Source organism: Solenopsis invicta, chromosome 16 (genome assembly GCF_016802725.1).
Source record: "Solenopsis invicta isolate M01_SB chromosome 16, UNIL_Sinv_3.0, whole genome shotgun sequence".
Taxonomy (NCBI): domain Eukaryota; kingdom Metazoa; phylum Arthropoda; class Insecta; order Hymenoptera; family Formicidae; genus Solenopsis; species Solenopsis invicta.
In genome coordinates this window covers 14,641,162-14,658,263 of record NC_052679.1, presented here as the reverse complement: position 1 = coordinate 14,658,263, position 17,102 = coordinate 14,641,162, and the positions used below count along the sequence as shown (strand labels likewise).

Below are 17,102 nucleotides of genomic sequence, written 5' to 3'. Positions count from 1 at the left end.
CTGAAATAAAGCACATCACAGTAAAATGTTATCTCTGCAAAATATTTTTCTTAAATTTATTTTTACATTGATTATTTGCTGAGTAGTTACAATTTAAAGATGGGCAAAAATTTACTGAGAAAAAGTGATCTCCTAATTTTATTGAGCAGTGTATGTACATTATTTGTTAAACAAATTAGCAAATTTTTTCTAGAAATGTATATTTTTACTTCTAGATTATCAACAGATTTTCTTCCATCCATACATAATGACGAACCTGTTATAAAAGATAACCCGAAGAGATCGGTCATTTTATTAATGCCACTATCACAAAAACAAAATGAACATGAAGAGTCAAAGGAAATAGTCAAAAAAATAAAGCGTTGCGATACACAACATCGAAAAAATAAATCTATGTTATTATCGACAAAGAAGGATAGTAAGAGAGCAAAAACTGCTGATAAAAATATCAACGTGGCAATCTCCAAGCAAAATTCAGATGATCATATTGTAAAAAACGCAAAATATTTGCAGGAAAACTCAGCAACATCAAAAAGAATGGTAGATGATACGGATGAGAATAAAATGCTTCTGCGAGCTCTCAAAGATAATCTAAATGTGGAGGATGTAATTGTAAATTTGAAGTCTCAAGAAAAAACAAAGAAATGTAATACAGAAAAATACATTTGCCATTGCGAAGAAGATAATTCCTCTTCTAGCTCGTCAAAAAAAAGTTCTTCAGGAATGTTAAGTTCTTCTAGAGCAGACAAACCCAAAAGAACAAATCATCGAAGATTAAAATACAAAAACGCGAAATCAAATATCTTAAAACAAAAATCGCCAAAATTATACTACGAAAATTATCCTCACGAATTGCCCCTTCCTGATCTAATCGATTATTTCCCGGTACAACCTTACGAAGAAAATCTGAACCATATCCCGCCTGTACCAATTCTATACGGGGTAGCGCCAAATATTTTGCCTCACATAGTTGGAAATGAAGAGGTGCCATTTACTTCATTTGAGGACACACCAAGTTATTTAGTGGGAAGTAATCAATATCAACCGATCGTTGATCAAAAACCGTATCTTTGTTCACCTACAGCCGGAAAACATCAAATTGAAAGTTCCAGGTTAGTTACTTCACCTTCGACGAACTATGATGATACCACAACCACAAATCTTGAGTCGGACAATCTGATCGGTATCATCGAAGATCAAGAATATTCTTCTAAGTTAACTACAGAAACTCCGACTTTAGATGCACCAGAAACAGAAACTAATTTACATTTGAATTATCCAATTAATGTAATTGAAGAAAGTAACACTATAAGTCCTTCTAATTTAGATAAAGTTGCGCATAAATCGGAGGATTCTTCAGAGCAAACCGAAAGTAATCCAGATAATAATTTATCAGATTATGTTGACATAAGCAGCACGCCATCCTTTGTCTACGATGAAACAATTGATGGAAAATTTATAAGCATGAAAGAATGTATACAGTTGTTTGGTCGTGATGTGTGCGTACTCAGTGCGATGTCTCCAAGAAAGCTTGTCAAACTAACGCAAGAAAATAATCCTGAGAAATTTCCTATTAGAATTCCGGAATATGTCACACAAATGTCCGCTAGAAAAGAAACAACGTTAAACAGCTTGAGTAATTCGGATAAATCCAAAACAACTGACCCGTACTATGCATCGGAGCCATCTACCAGTGGAATCAATAAATCAAATGTCGATGCCAATAAAACTTCTTTACGTGAATCTCATCAATATCCAGAATCTATCGAACAAATTTCTAAGTCAAATGACAACTACGAAGATAAATCATTTAGTACTGTAAACAGTGCACCTACAATCAAGGAATTAATGGATCCAATAATTGATGAGCCTGCGCAAATAGAAAAAAATAAATTATTAGGAAAGAGTAAAAGTCATACGACTAAATTAATGTTAAATTCAAATGAGGAGGAGATAGTAGATCAAACTTCTACTGAAACATATCTTTATTCTACTCCTTCATATGAATCTAGCAAGGATGAAAAAGTAAACAATTTCAAAATTAATCAACAGACTCAGGTAACAAATACAAATTCCAGTTCAAATAATTATAAGGAAGAGACAACAGTTACTAATTTCAATTCTACAACCGATTATAAAGAGGAAACAGAGAAAGAAATAGTAGGAATAGAAGCTAGAACCCATCCGGAAGAGATTCCTCAAGAACAATCTACGACGATGCAATATTTCGACAATAAAAAATCAAGTAATTTAAACAATAAAGGAGTTACCGCCAACAATCTCGAAACGATTACCGATTCATCAACAAATAGGTTACCATTTTGTGATAATACCTTGCTTTTAAATTCTATTAGAAAGGTCATCAATGACTTTGCATTGGATGGTCGTTTAACCAAGACAAATGATTATGATGAAAATATTCTTCAATCGCAAGGTAAAAATTTACTGCCAGAAATTCTGCAAGTCCCACATCTGAAGAACATTTTATCGTTACCGCGAATAGAGAGCACAATTGTAGAAAAGGTGAAAGACATCTTGTCCCACGTCACAGGCATTCCCAGAAAAGATTTCACAAACGATTGGTCGCACGGTGTGATCAAAAACACTTTACATAGCATGTCGAATGCTCTTTCTGGTTTTCATCACGAGCTTCCACCGATGACACTCAATGAGCATCAATTCCAAGACGGAGAATGGAAGACCAGTTTAGTGACCTTAGCACCCGTTCTAGATCAAAAGGTGTCGTCAGCTACACCGAAACACTTGCAGGAAAGCATCAAGGATCTTCTGAGCTCTTCAGCAATCGCGTCGCAAGTAAACCAGCACATTGTGCGGAATATGATTGTGCAAAGCGTGAAAAATAGTTTAACCAACAACGAAGATGACGAAATAGACGATGCGATAATTCATGCGCTAAACGGTGTTCTCCAGACATTAAAGGATTCAGAAGATACTGATGCGTTAGAAACAAATAATAAAGTTATTAATAATGAAGATGATACAAACGTGGTAGGGCAAAAAATGCCAACCAGTAATAATGAAATGGGAATAAATATTGAGAATTCATCATTGAATGATAAACAGAATTTTGATGTAAAACAAGATACAAAAATAGACGATAAAAAATTGCAAACCGTAGATTACCAGAAAGCTAAGACATTAGAAAATAACGCAAATATATTGACTACTTCTGAATTTCCATATTTACAGTTACACGAAGAAAAAGAAAAAGGAATAACAAATAAAGATAAAACAGAAGAAGATATTAATGATCAAATCTTTAACAAAATTAAGAAGACAGACGCAGAAGATGCAGAAAAGAAAACAGCTGAACCACTGGACTCCAAAATAACTTATCACAAAGCTATTTTGAAAAGTAATCCTGGCGTATTAACTTTTGAATCAAATTCAACAGGAACTGAAGAAAACACAAAAAATCATTACGTCGACGAAAATGTTCAAGATACAACAACAATCACGAATCTTATGCAAGAAACTTCTCCCAATTACGCACAAGTGTCGAATGGCATAATTTTAGAAAATACAGTAGGAGCTAAGGACATAAGAGAAAAAGTAAAACAAAAAGATGAAAAAACATTGATTACTTCAACTGATGAGATTGATCCACTAATAATATTGGAAAGAATTAAATTTAATCTGCCACCAACTAAGTATTACTCGCCAGAGATTTTAAAATACGCAACCAATAGTATTGATGATAATGTTGGAATTACGACAGCACCCAGAAATTATGTACAAGAAACTTCATCTAATTATGCACGAGTGTCGGATGGCACGATTTTACAGAATGTAGCAGAGACTAAAAATAACGGAGACGAAATGGAATATCCATTAACAACTACGTTTGAAAATTTAATTTCCTCTACAAATGTAGAAAATACAGATTACAAACCCGAAATTATTTCTTTAACAAATAAAAATATTTTAGAGCCGCAACAGCAGAATTTTGCCGAAGATAACATCATTAAAATCCACGAAGTTACTACGGAGGTTCAACGAACGTACGCAAAAACTACGTACTTCAAGGCAGGATCTTCCAGCGATAGCCCGAGAATTAGTTCGCCCTCAATAACTTATGAAACCGCAGACATAGGTGTAAATAATAACGATAACGAAAACAGTAATAGCAACAGCGATAATGATAATAACAATCTATTTGGTAACAAAATGAATAATCCTACTGGGAAAGGGAAAGAGGTGATTGTTTCATCTTCCAAATCATCTGCCACAAATGTATATTCTCCCCAGCTATTTCCTTCATCAACGGCTTCCGATGATATCTCGAAACTTCAGAAATCGCAACTTTATTACGTCAGTGACGGCATGAAACTACCGCTGGAGATAAAAAAATTGAAAGATGGTTCTTACGCATTGTCGATTTCAAAAAATATATGCGAGCAGCTTCTAACAAGAAAATGTCCTTGCTGCGTACCGCTACAAGGACGTATAATTCAATCATTAAAAAATTATCAAGAAGAAGATACGCATGCGATGACTTCAACAACTATGGAAAAGAAAGATCAAGAAAATATGTATGAAAATAACATTAAAAAAGATTATCAATCTGCTCAACCATTTAATACAATGATTATGAGAAGAAGCGCCTTGGGAAAGTTAAAAGAAGAAGAAGAAGAAAAACAGAAGACGGACGAGCATCATTTATGGAAACAAAATGATGATAATTTAGCAATGATTTCGATGTCCGTTATTGATTTCGCAAAAAAATATAATCTATTACTTAATTTCAATGAAGAAGACCTATTATTTAATAAAGATAAATTGCAAAACAAAATACAAAATTATAACGAGTCATTAATGAAATCAGTGAAGGGACTTGAACACGATCAAACAGAAGAAAAGAATTTTAATAATTATCAACCAATAGATCAAGAATTAAAATTACATGAAATTGAAACTGCAAATGATGTTCAAAATAGAAACATTGTACAGAAGATAAATCCTGAAAATCAGAAGAAGATAAACTCAGTTTTTCAAAGAATTAATATTTCTGAAGCATCCAAAATAGGCGAAGAAGAATTAAAATCGAATAAATTATCAAATATTGTAAAAGGTAATTACCATGTAATTTACAATAATTATTTACAGGAAATAAAAAACATGAAAAAAAGAAAAATAAAAAACTTTGTTTCAGATAATACTAGAGTTCTTTACAAAAAGGAAAATAAGGAGCCTGAATCAGCAGAATCAATTAATGATGAATTTGATGTTACAGAAATTAAAAATTTTAAAGAAAATATTGGAAAATCAAACAGATATCAACGAAATACAAATGATCTTACAAATAAAAGAACGGAATTAATAAAATCTATGCTTCATTGGTTTAAAGGTTTTTTCGTAGATAAATAAATAGTAAACAATGACTTTTAATATATAGTATTTATAATACTTTATTCACATTAAAACATTGTATATATAATAATATTTAATAATTGTTATAAATTGTATAATTTTCAACTGCAGTTTTTGATTGCTATAATTGTCAATAATTAAAATAATCGATGTATTATTAAATATTGTTAATTAAATAAAGTCTAATAATTTGTCCTAATTATTGTCCTTTCACCTAAATAATATTGCAGAAAAGGTACATACGCATACGCACACGCACGCACGCACGCACACACGCACGCACACACGCATGCACACACGCACGCACACACGCACAACGAATAATTCATATTGTAAGTGTAGAAAACTTAAAAGAATATTCTTTGGTTTATTCTTTGAAGAAAAGATCCTGTAAACATACATCCTAAAAGGGCCAGTAACTAAAAATAGATTAAAAATTTGTAATCCATTTTAATTTATTTGAATACATTTTGGACTAAAAGATAGCAATTAAGTCATTTCAATCCTATGTCACAAATTAAAATAAATTGGATGACCCGTAAAAACTCTTTTTTGATTACAAAAGTAAAAATCACTTAAATTTTAATCCCGTTTAATGGATTAAAATGGATTATAAGACCCGCATAATATTTTTGAATTAAAAAAAAATTAAAATCCACTAATTTCTATCTCACTTCATGGATTAAAAAATTAAAGGAATTCTTAAACTTTAATTGGATAGAAATGGATTTGTGTGGTCATTGTCGAATTCAAGTTCTTGATTTTTTGACTCCATTTTTATCTGTTTTAAATATTTTTAATCTATTTTCGTTTACTAAGTGCTTTATTTTAGTAAAAAATCGATATTAAAATTATAAATAATTTCCCCTTTTATTAAAGGATAGATTTATGACGCAAACGGAAAAAAAGTAAACAGTACCTCCAGAAAAAATATTTAAACAAAAACAATAATAATTAAATAAAAACTTTTATTTAAAAAAAAATTATTTTAAAACGATTTGAAAACTGTTAATCATATTAAAAAAGGACACAAAAGACAATTTTTAGAGAAAAAGAGAGAGAGAGAAAGTTTTAGTTCAAGATTTCAAAATAATTATTAAACTCTTCCTACAAAATACATATGACAAAACACGTGTTTCTTCAACGTATTTTTGACAGAGTTATCAAGTTGGTAGATTTTCCTCCACTTAAAAAAAAATATATATATATTTAAAGTTCATGATTTTTACTTTTTAAAACGTATTTACAGTTTCATTTTTCAAATTTTTTTATAAATATATTATTTTTAAGACAAAACACGCATACTTTTTTGCAAAATTCTTGTTTGAGTCTATGGACTTTATGTAACTTTTAATTATGAGTATATTATCAAAAGTTAACGCTGGATAACATCTCTCGCTTTGTCGGCATAGAAGCGCAGGAATAAATGTATTCTATCAACGTAGCGCAATACAAACAAATAGGCTGTACCATTTAGGAGGCGACATCTTGAAATGTTAAAAAGTCATTTGGCATTTGCGGCGGGCTGATGATCTCGCTAGCTCGTTGAAGACCTAGCGCAAGTAAATCAATCGAATATCAGTCCATAATATTAGGCGATAAAAGACGCAAATTGCAATCCCCTGATAATGCCGTAATTACTGGTATGATTGTATATCTTTGTAATTGATAATTATATTATTCTTTGCAGTCATGTACTTGGCGATACGATCAACTATTAGACGCAACAATCTGTTGAGCGTTATTCGAATCGAACTTTTCAAAATTATACAAAATCGATCTTCTCGTGCAGTTTCTGAAATTTTGGTTTAAGTAACATATTGCATTCACCTTCATTGACATCCTACACATTCTGGAGATTCACGCGCGCAATGTAATAATGACAAATAATCATCGCATAATTATATCGCCATTTTAGAATAATTTTTTTCAACATTATCGTTATATAATAAGCAATACATTAAGCGTAACGCTTTTAAACACAATAAGCGCATGATGATGATGCTAACATAGATTTCTTGAGAATTCTACGTGTTTCATTGAGATCAGTCCGAAATTATCTATAACAGAGCCCTATCATCTCGCGTAAAAAATTACTGTGAAAACTACAATATTGTCATGATTCTTAACAAAAAAAAATAATGTACAAACGTACATGTTTGTATTTCTAATGCACGACCACGGCCTTAATTTATTGTTTTGGCACGATAAAGTATTATTTTACTAGCAGTAAAAAAAAATCGATAAGAGAATCTGTATCTATAAGTGAACTTACTAAATAAAAGTAGATCGTTCTTCTCAAACGTAGTATTTAACTAAATTTTTTTCTTGGAACTTCACAAAAAATAGATTTAATCTATTTTGTTTTCAATCTGCGTTAACACGACATGGTACATTTTGATCTCATCACCTTGGTATAAAACATCACTATGTTCTTCGTACCAGCACGCTAGACAAAAATATTCTATAAATCCATAAAAACAAATGCATTTATAATTTTATATATGCATAAAATAAAAAAAAACTAAAGAAAAAATTAAATTGTTTACTTACGCGATAAAGAAACTTTGATTTTAAATTGCATGTTGAACAGTTTTTGTTGAAATTAATAAATGGATCAATTTGAACCTGTAATATAAAAATTTATAAATTTTATATTAAACTAATCATTTTAATAATTTTATCCAACATACCCTTGATTTATAAGTTTGCTGAATCCACTTCAATAAAAGAATTACGACAGCGTATTTAAATGACTTCTTACGATGGGTAAATGCTTTGTAGGCTTCACGAGAAGCATTTACCTATGAGGTACATATAATCGTCTTTTTTAAGCTCTGAAATAATATATTATTATTATAATTATTTTTAAATATATGCATCTATGTTAAATTTATTATAAAAATATTAAACAAAACATTTTCAAGCTTTAAAATATTTTGTTTATTTTTATAATAAATTTACCGTGGATAATAAAACGTAGATAATAAAATAAATGATTACCTGTATGCACTACATTGCCAAAATTGGTATTAAAAGTTCGGCAACTTCATTGGATGACATGAAACCCGTAACTATAACAATAATATGATCAATACACCTTTCGTCGTTAAGTCTAAAACAATTATTTATTTTTGACCATGAAATAATTTAAATCTGAAATAATAAAATAGTTACAAAATTTAGATATCTTACAATTAACAATAACTTTACAGATATAAAAGTTACATTAATGACGTACCTGTGTATCTTCATTATTAGATAAGAGTAACAAGACCCAATACTTATCATCTCTTAGAAGAGCGTTATTTATTAATTGTTCGACCTGAAAGTAATTTACATTATTCTCTACTATAATAATAAAGATAAAAAATCATTTTATGATATTTAATGTCTATTGTATATATAGATGTGTATATATATATATATATATATATATATATATATATATATATATATACGAGGTGTGTTCAAAAAGTATCGCGAATTTTGTGTTTTTTCAAAAATTATTTATTTATTCATGAATATCTATTTTGTCCCCTTCAAAGTAATCCCCATGAGATATTATACACTTGTGCCAACGGTTTTTCCAATCTTCGAAGCACTTCAAAAAATCATTTTTTTTTATCTTGTTCAGCTCCTCCTTCGATGCCGTCTTTATCTCGTCAAGCGTAGCGTAACGTCGTCCTTTCATGGGCCTCTTCAGTTTAGGGAACAAGAAAAAGTCACAGGGGGCCAGATCTGGGGAATACGGTGGCTGCGGCATCATTAGTGTGTTGTTTTTGGCCAAAAAGTCGCGCACAAGCAACGATGTGTGAGCAGGGGCGTTATCGTGGTGCAAAAGCCAATTTTTGTTTTTCCACAAATCCAGGCGTTTCTGGCGGATTGCTTCGCGCAAATTGCGCATAACTTGCAGGTAATATTCCTTATTGACCGTTCTACCCTGTGGCAAGAACTCATGATGCACCACGCCCCTGCAATCGAAGAAAACTGTCAGCAAAACTTTCACATTCGACCGAACTTGGCGCGCTTTTTTCGGTCTTGGTTCGTGCGGCAGCTTCCATTGAGATGATTGAGTTTTGGTTTCCACGTCATAACCATAAACCCACGATTCGTCACCAGTTATGACCCTCTGTAGCAAATTTGGGTCGTCGCGGACAGAGTCCAACATCTCATTAGCAATGTTCATGCGATGCTGTTTTTGGTCGCAATTGAGCAATTTTGGTACGAATTTCGCGGCGACCCGTCTCATGCCCAAATCATTGATAAAAATCGAATGGCACGAGCCAATCGATATGTTTAGGTCCTCAGCAACTTCTCTAACGGTGATTCGACGATTGGCCAATACCATTTTCTCCACTTCATTAATTTTTTCGTCTGTTGTTGAAGTGCTCGGGCGTCCGGCACGCTCTTCGTCGTTCACATCTTCTCGGCCTTCTGAGAACATTTTGTACCACCGATAAACGTTGCTTCGGTCCAAGGTAGCTTCTCCGTATGCCACAGTCAACATTCGGAATGCATCCGCGCACTTAATTTCGTTTTTCACACAAAATTTGATACAGGTTCTTTGATCCATTTTTTTGAATAGGTAAAAATCGAAGACGATCCAAAACACGTGCAAGCAAAGCAGCTGTCAACAATTAAGTGAACATTCAAAATGGCCGAGCTTGTCGGCATAAGTGAGAGACATGAGTACCAACATAACGCCACAAAAAGATCGAAATTCGAATATACGTAACCCGCGAAAATTCAAAATTCGCGATACTTTTTGAACACACCTCGTATATATATATATATATATATATATATATATATATATATATATATATATATATATATATCATAAAATACAGATATATACAAATATTAATAATAACCCTGACGAGTCTTCAAAAACAACCACGAGGTATATTCCCTCTTACACGGGAGCGGTGGTGTTGCAGGGCATAGCATTTACCAAACCGTACCCGTAAAATGTCTTCATTAAAACTAACATTTTTTAGTATCGAGATTTTTTAGAAGAACTTTTGTAGAAAAAAACTTTTGTGTTTTAATGAATTCAATAAATGGGAGCTTGCAAGAAAAATTCAAACTATTGACAACTAAAATAAATATATTATTATTTAGACAATTAAATTTAGTCTAAAAAATAATAAAAAAATAATCTTTTATACCTACGACTTGGATTGTTGTGACGATATTGTACGATTTTAAAACATGGTTCTTCAGTTAAACATTGTTGCCTTGGTAATGAAATCCTACAATTATCAATACAAATAAATTACAATATATTGAGAAATACACAAAATATTTAGAAATTTGATTATCCATGAAATAAATTATTTGTATGTAAAATATTATTAAACTTTTTTAATAATATTTTACGTACAAATAATTCATTCAATTGAAAAAAGAGATTTAAAAATACGGTTTGTGAAATATTTGCATTCTAAACGGAATATATTAATCTCTGTTGTTCGTTTTGCTAACTATCCTGTGCATTTAAGGTATTTTATTGAATGTTTAATGTGAGATAAAACAAAATTTATTAAAGGTAGATAATATTTACCTCGGGGACTTATAAGCAGATAAGTCCGGTAAATATCAACATAAAGGATATGCTGAAGAAAGTATTTTCAGCACCAGCTACGATGATATTGATAACGTATTCCTTCCCGCAATTACGACAATTGACGAAAGGTTACCGGAAAATTGTGCACATCTCTTGCATGGAGTCGTGTAAAAAATTCTTTGTGCAACTTGACAGTGGGATAAAACCTCTTGAGTCAATAATGGTCGGCCTGGCACAGTATGCAAAAAACGCGTCTAGTTTAACAGCGTTTTCGACTGCAGTGGGTTTTAACCCGGGTTTGTCGCCATTTGCCGGAATCGTGCAATTAGAACGGACGATCGTTCGTTCTAATTGGACGATTTTGGCAAATGGCGACGGACCTGGATTAAAACCCATTGCAGTCGAAAACGCTATAAATATAACGCACCTAAAAGCAAGAATACCTTGTGCTGCTCTATACGATTCGCAATGGTAAGTTTTAAGATAGCGCAATGTTTCTCTATTATTTTTTCTCTCTAATAATTGCCATTATTGTGTTGCGTTTTCTTTTTAGGTAACGTGCACAAATCCTTGCCATTGTTGAAGACTAAATTACAGTAGCATATGTTGATTATGGAAACGAGGAGTTATTATCTGTAGTATCTCTTCGCACTATTCGTGATGATTTGGTAACAAAATTACCTGCTCATGCTATACAGTGTGCACTGAATGACTATAAAGTGCTCTCATTAGAAGTGGCTAATCATTTCAAAAGATTGATGCTTAAGAAAACTTTGATCACAGGCCAATATCCTATTAGTCAATTTATTCAAATTTGACTCAAAAAGAAGCATTCATCTTCAGTTACTGAATAACATGTCCTGCGATAAAACCGACAATTCTACAAGCTCAGTGCTCACGAAATGAAGAAATTTATTCTGTAATAAATTAATTTCAAAGGTAATAGAGATAATAAATCAATAGCGATTCTCGATCTGAAATCTGTTATCAATATTATATATAAAATTAAATTAAAGCAAATGTTTCTTAACAAATTATTGTGATATATTCATCTTAACATTCAGTAATATTGTTACAATTTAATATTGCAATTTGTTATATTACAAATCTCATATAAAAATACAACATGTATTTATAACGTATACAGAGTATTTTAACATGTGGTCATATCTTCAGAAATTCAAAATACAAAAATAACGAAAATTTCATACACATTAATTCAGCGCAGTTATTAGAGAAATTTTTTTCATTTTATAATAGGCGAAAATATCATACATTTATGATTTTTATTAGTAAATTTGATTATTTTATTAGGTAAATATTTTCCCAATTATTTGTTTAAAATAACCATCTTCTAAACGTATCGTTACTACTCATTGTACAGCCGTCAAGTCAATGAATTTTTGAATAAGTAATATAGGGCAAGTGTTTTAATTCATCGATTGATTAATCGCATTATGCGCAAATGCAACTTTGATCTATAAAAGCTGCAAAAATGAATTAAAGAACTCGCTTATAATTAGGAAAATAATATCCACTTAAAATAAAATTCATTAATAAAAGCATCTGGTACTTTTTGCTTGTTACAATATTTATAAAATTATCTGAATATATCTAGATAATTGTCCTGAATTGACCTACAGTGTATATATATGTTTAATATATAGAGATTGAAAATTAGAATTCAATCAAATAATTTTAATTTTAATCCGTTTCATTCTAATTGAATTTGAATCTTCAATTCGCAATCCTGATACCATCTTTAGATTACGCATTGGAGATTAAGAATTATGAATTGGAGATTAAAATTCAACCAATCAGAACAAAACGATTAAAATAATTTGAGTAATTAAATTTTAATCTTTATTCTTAAATAAGTAGTCTGATACGGACCTCATTATACGGGTTTAAAAATATCTTTGATTAAATGTGTACTGTATTTACAGGTAGAGGAAACGGGACAAATATCCCTATACCGCCTAGTAATACTTCACAGACGCTCGCAGGTGGGACAGCGAATGGTCAGATTTCCTGTATCAGGTCCTAAAACAAATGCATTCTCTAGTTTTAAAGGAATACCTGTCTTTAAATAGCGATAACGAATTTGAAAAGGATACGGAAGACGCGTCAATTTCGGATCATCCCACTCTTTCATATAATAGCTACAAATATCAAATTCGTATTTGTCAGAAATCATGGTAATCTTATTTCGGAATCTCCAATTTGTTTCTAGACTCTTTGTATTTCTATCCAGCTCAATAAAATAGTATTCTACACAAATACACATTACGTATACTAGAAGTACAGTGTTATAAACTTTATTGATCTAGAAATTTAATTACATTGCTCAACTATAACATACGGAAATTTATACATGATTAAGTATTTCGAGTTAAGTAGTCATCTTTATTCAATACTTTTCTTTCCTTGATCTTAAAAACTGTTTAATGTAATATAATCAATAGGATTAGAAAAGTATCAATTAATTTTTAAACACGTAAGTGGGTCTGAGAGACCCCATATGAAGATTTGAACGCTTGCTATGTGAAGACGGAATGAGATAGGAGGTTCGGACCAAGACGTAAAAAAAATTTGAAATCTCCTCTATCAATCGATATAGTTGATCAATTCTTGTGGTCATCTAGAATTCAAATGGCACGGCAGCAAAGTTTTGTTAGGGTCAATGCGACCCATATAGTGTGTAAGTGAAACTTTTTTTGTGAGTATTTTACATAAAAGAACTGGACAAAATATATTTGAACAGGTCGATTTGCAGATGTTACTCGCATATACTCTGTTTAAAGTTGGAACACTATAAAATGTTGTAGAAAAAAAGTTTTTCCGAAATATATCATAAAACACATCAATTTTCAATTTTAGACACGATTTAATCAAAAATTCCTCATATTCGTCTTGTTACATAAGTACATTTTTTAATAGAAATGACAATAATATAATTTTTTTTTAAGTATGAATCTTTAGCTTTAAAACGCCGTATTGTAAAGTTTTTTAAAGTTTTTTGTTGCAAACATATAATTTTTTTTTTAAAGTGGATTTTTAAATGCCGAAAAATGCCTCATATTCTCCATGTTACATAATTATACTTTTTAAAAGAAATTACTTTGCCAAATTTTATTTTGAAAGTGTGACTTTTTAGCTTTAAAACGCTGTATTTGAAAGTCCTTAAACTTTTGTTGTTGCAAAGATATGATTTTTTGAAGGAAAAGTGGATTTTTGACCAATTTCTCATTTTTGCTTAATGGTTTTGCTTTTATAACTTCACAATAAATTATTTGTCGGCAATGCCGATTATGCAGCCACACTCGTGAGATTTTGAACTTTTGTTTTAAAAAAAAATCGTAGAAAAATATTGATTGTAATCAAAATTATAGCTTCTCAAAGTTGAAAAAGTCTCCCAGACCCAAAAATGTGTTTCCGTATTTTACGGTGTGTTTAAGGGTTAAGTTATTGAAGATAAAAGTTGCGAAAAAGACTTACAATTTATGAAATAACTACTTGATGAATAATATACTTAAAAGTTTAACTTTGAGAATTACTTATTGTTTAGTACTATTATAAAACTGCTGACAACAACAATTAGTCGTATAAAAAATAAGGTACATAGCTATAGCTATTCTAAAATGTATTCAAGTTTCTATAATAAAAATGTGTTCATGCCTTAGAAAGACGCATAGTAAGAAAATATATAATAAAAAAATTATTAAAAAAATAAAATGCAACGCTAATCGATAATCACTAGTTTTGAATAAAATCTGTAATTTTCAATGTTTAGAAATTATTAAATTAACTTCTCTTGTATTTATACATAAGAAATAAAAGATGCATTATCTTCTCGACAAGTTTCCTCTTATTTTGTAGTTTATTCTCCAAGTAAAATTAAAAGATCAAATAGAAAAATACTATAAGAATGTTCTCATAGAAGACGTATTTGTAAATAGATTTAAACAAGGTTGAAAATGTGACTTTATACTTCTAAAAGTAACTCATTATAGTTATGTTTTGCAAAACGTAACTTGTTATATATCATTACTTGTTATTGCTTTAAAAAGTAACGCATTACGTCCCAACCCTGGATTTACATACGTAAATAAAAATATTTAAAAATAATTCGCGCAAGATAATATTAACGAATTGTGATAATTGCAGAATTTTACAATATTATAAGCAAAATTAGGTAATAATTAGTTAAAAAGCTAAAAGTTAAATACTAAATTACCTTTGATTTAACATAGTTTTAAACAATTTTTTTTTAACTTTAATTATTTTTAAAATACATAAACTTTGATTAACTTTTTTCCTAAATTCAAAATGTAAAACAAAGAAATTATAAAAGAAAAAATATACTTGTTCATAAAAAACAATATTTGTTATTTTATATAAATTTAATTTACAAATAAAATACTAAGTTTCTTTGATGGTCCATATTAGAATTGTTTTAAATAATTTAACTTTAAAAACAAATTTTTAATTTAACCTTTAAGTAAACAGGTAATCAATAGTTATGTAAATAGGTAGGTGGAGTGCTGCAATGATTACAAGAAATGTTATCATCATTATTATTTTTGTTATTTTTATTATTGTTATACTTTTTATTAAAATAGTTTATGTTTATTATTATTATTATTATTATATTTTTCATTAGTACAATATGTTATATTTAAATTTATATTATAGTTGAACTCTTGGGGGATAGAAAAATGTAAAACAATCAACTTCAAAGCTTGTAAACTGCTTTTTATTTCTCTTTTCCAGAACAAAATTTCTAAGCTATTAGTCGGTGTTATAAGTCGTAAGCCGTAAGAATTGATCAATCACAGTCAAATATTCTCTTCACATTCGACTGTGATTGATCAATTTACAACTTTTGCCATCGACTAATAGCTTATTGTAGAAAGCTCATTAATTCAGCTACAGGGAATACATCTCTCTAATTAAGGTTTTCCACTCTTTTCATTAGTGTAAAAACTTAATCAAATTTTAAAAATAAGTTTAATAGATATATATAGAGAAAAAAAGGGTATTATGGCTATTGTTGACAATATGGTTATCCCTAATATTATCTCCGTTATTAGGAGATATATTCTAACAATTGCTTATGGAGTTATTCATTTAGTAGTTCGCCGCTTTTTAGTGATGCTAATATGACAATACGTAATAAGTGACAATTGTTATAAAGTATTTTTACTTATGAGCATTTCTAAACTTTTTCAAAATACACCTTTAACCTTTAATTACTCATACTTCCTTATTATTCTTAAACTTGAGTGTATTATCACACAAATGTACATATACTTGAGTGTTTTTTTGTTATTTACCTTTTTTTCGGTTATACACATTACAAGTTATATAAAGTTAAAACAATAACATGGAGTTTTATTAATATAGCTTTTTAAGCAAAATTTTTATATCAAAATATTTCTTCGATAAATCGATCGTCATTCTAAAGAGCAATGTCTAGAAACATTAAAGACATATATCGTTTTATGCTTGCTGTTTTGTATTAAACAAAAATAAAATGATATTTCTAATTAAATTTCTAATGGTATTTCTAAAGTTTCTAAACGCAGAAAAATTCTAAATCAGGAAAATTCTAAACAATAAAAACTTAAAAATACATAATTTTGTAACAAGAAACTGTATTTCTTTTAAACTAAACTAATTTTTTTTAATTATTTTTATAGATAGCCATATTACAACCACTTTTTTTCTGCCACTGATTATGCAGGGCATTAGATTTTTATAAATTACATCCTAAATAATAAATATCTCATTACTTTGAGCCTAGAATCTGTCAAACAACACTCTAACAAATGTAATCGTTTATGTTTCAATAGAGAATATTAATTATAAACAAAGTTATTTAATAAAATGAAAATGAGTGCCATATATATTACCCCCTTCTTCTTTATACATATACAGGGTGATTCAAAATAACATATTGGTCCTGAAACTGGTATATTTGTAATCAAATTCTGAGACGATTTTTCCTTTTGCAAAAATTTGTCCGGAGCTTAATTTTCAAGTTATAAGAAGAATTAGTGTATGATGGGTTGGATACAAGTGATAGACAGGGGCGGCGCTACTTACTGTTACATGCGGATGTTCCGTGAGGCGCCTC

At 30.0% G+C, this 17,102-nt stretch overlaps 1 protein-coding gene and 1 long non-coding RNA gene across 2 annotated transcripts in view; one reads left to right on the top strand and one right to left on the bottom strand.

Annotated features, from left to right (window-relative positions):
* Positions 1–5,583, top strand: part of LOC105201536 (protein PFC0760c) — a 38,966-nt gene extending 33,383 nt beyond the window's left edge. The window contains exons 14-15 of the mRNA XM_011169584.3: positions 216–5,092; positions 5,174–5,583. Coding sequence (XP_011167886.3) covers positions 216–5,092; positions 5,174–5,388 — 5,092 coding nt within the window. The 3' untranslated portion in view covers positions 5,389–5,583. The remainder of the gene's footprint in view (positions 1–215; positions 5,093–5,173) is intronic.
* An 878-nt stretch (positions 5,584–6,461) lies between these two features.
* LOC120359788 lies at positions 6,462–10,630 on the bottom strand. The gene is made up of 7 exons (XR_005576564.1): positions 10,570–10,630; positions 8,633–8,716; positions 8,395–8,547; positions 8,085–8,228; positions 7,945–8,019; positions 7,667–7,855; positions 6,462–6,944 (listed from the first exon to the last, which is right to left on the bottom strand). It is a non-coding gene; the product is annotated as an uncharacterized LOC120359788 (long non-coding RNA).
* Positions 10,631–17,102: the final 6,472 nt, after the last annotated feature.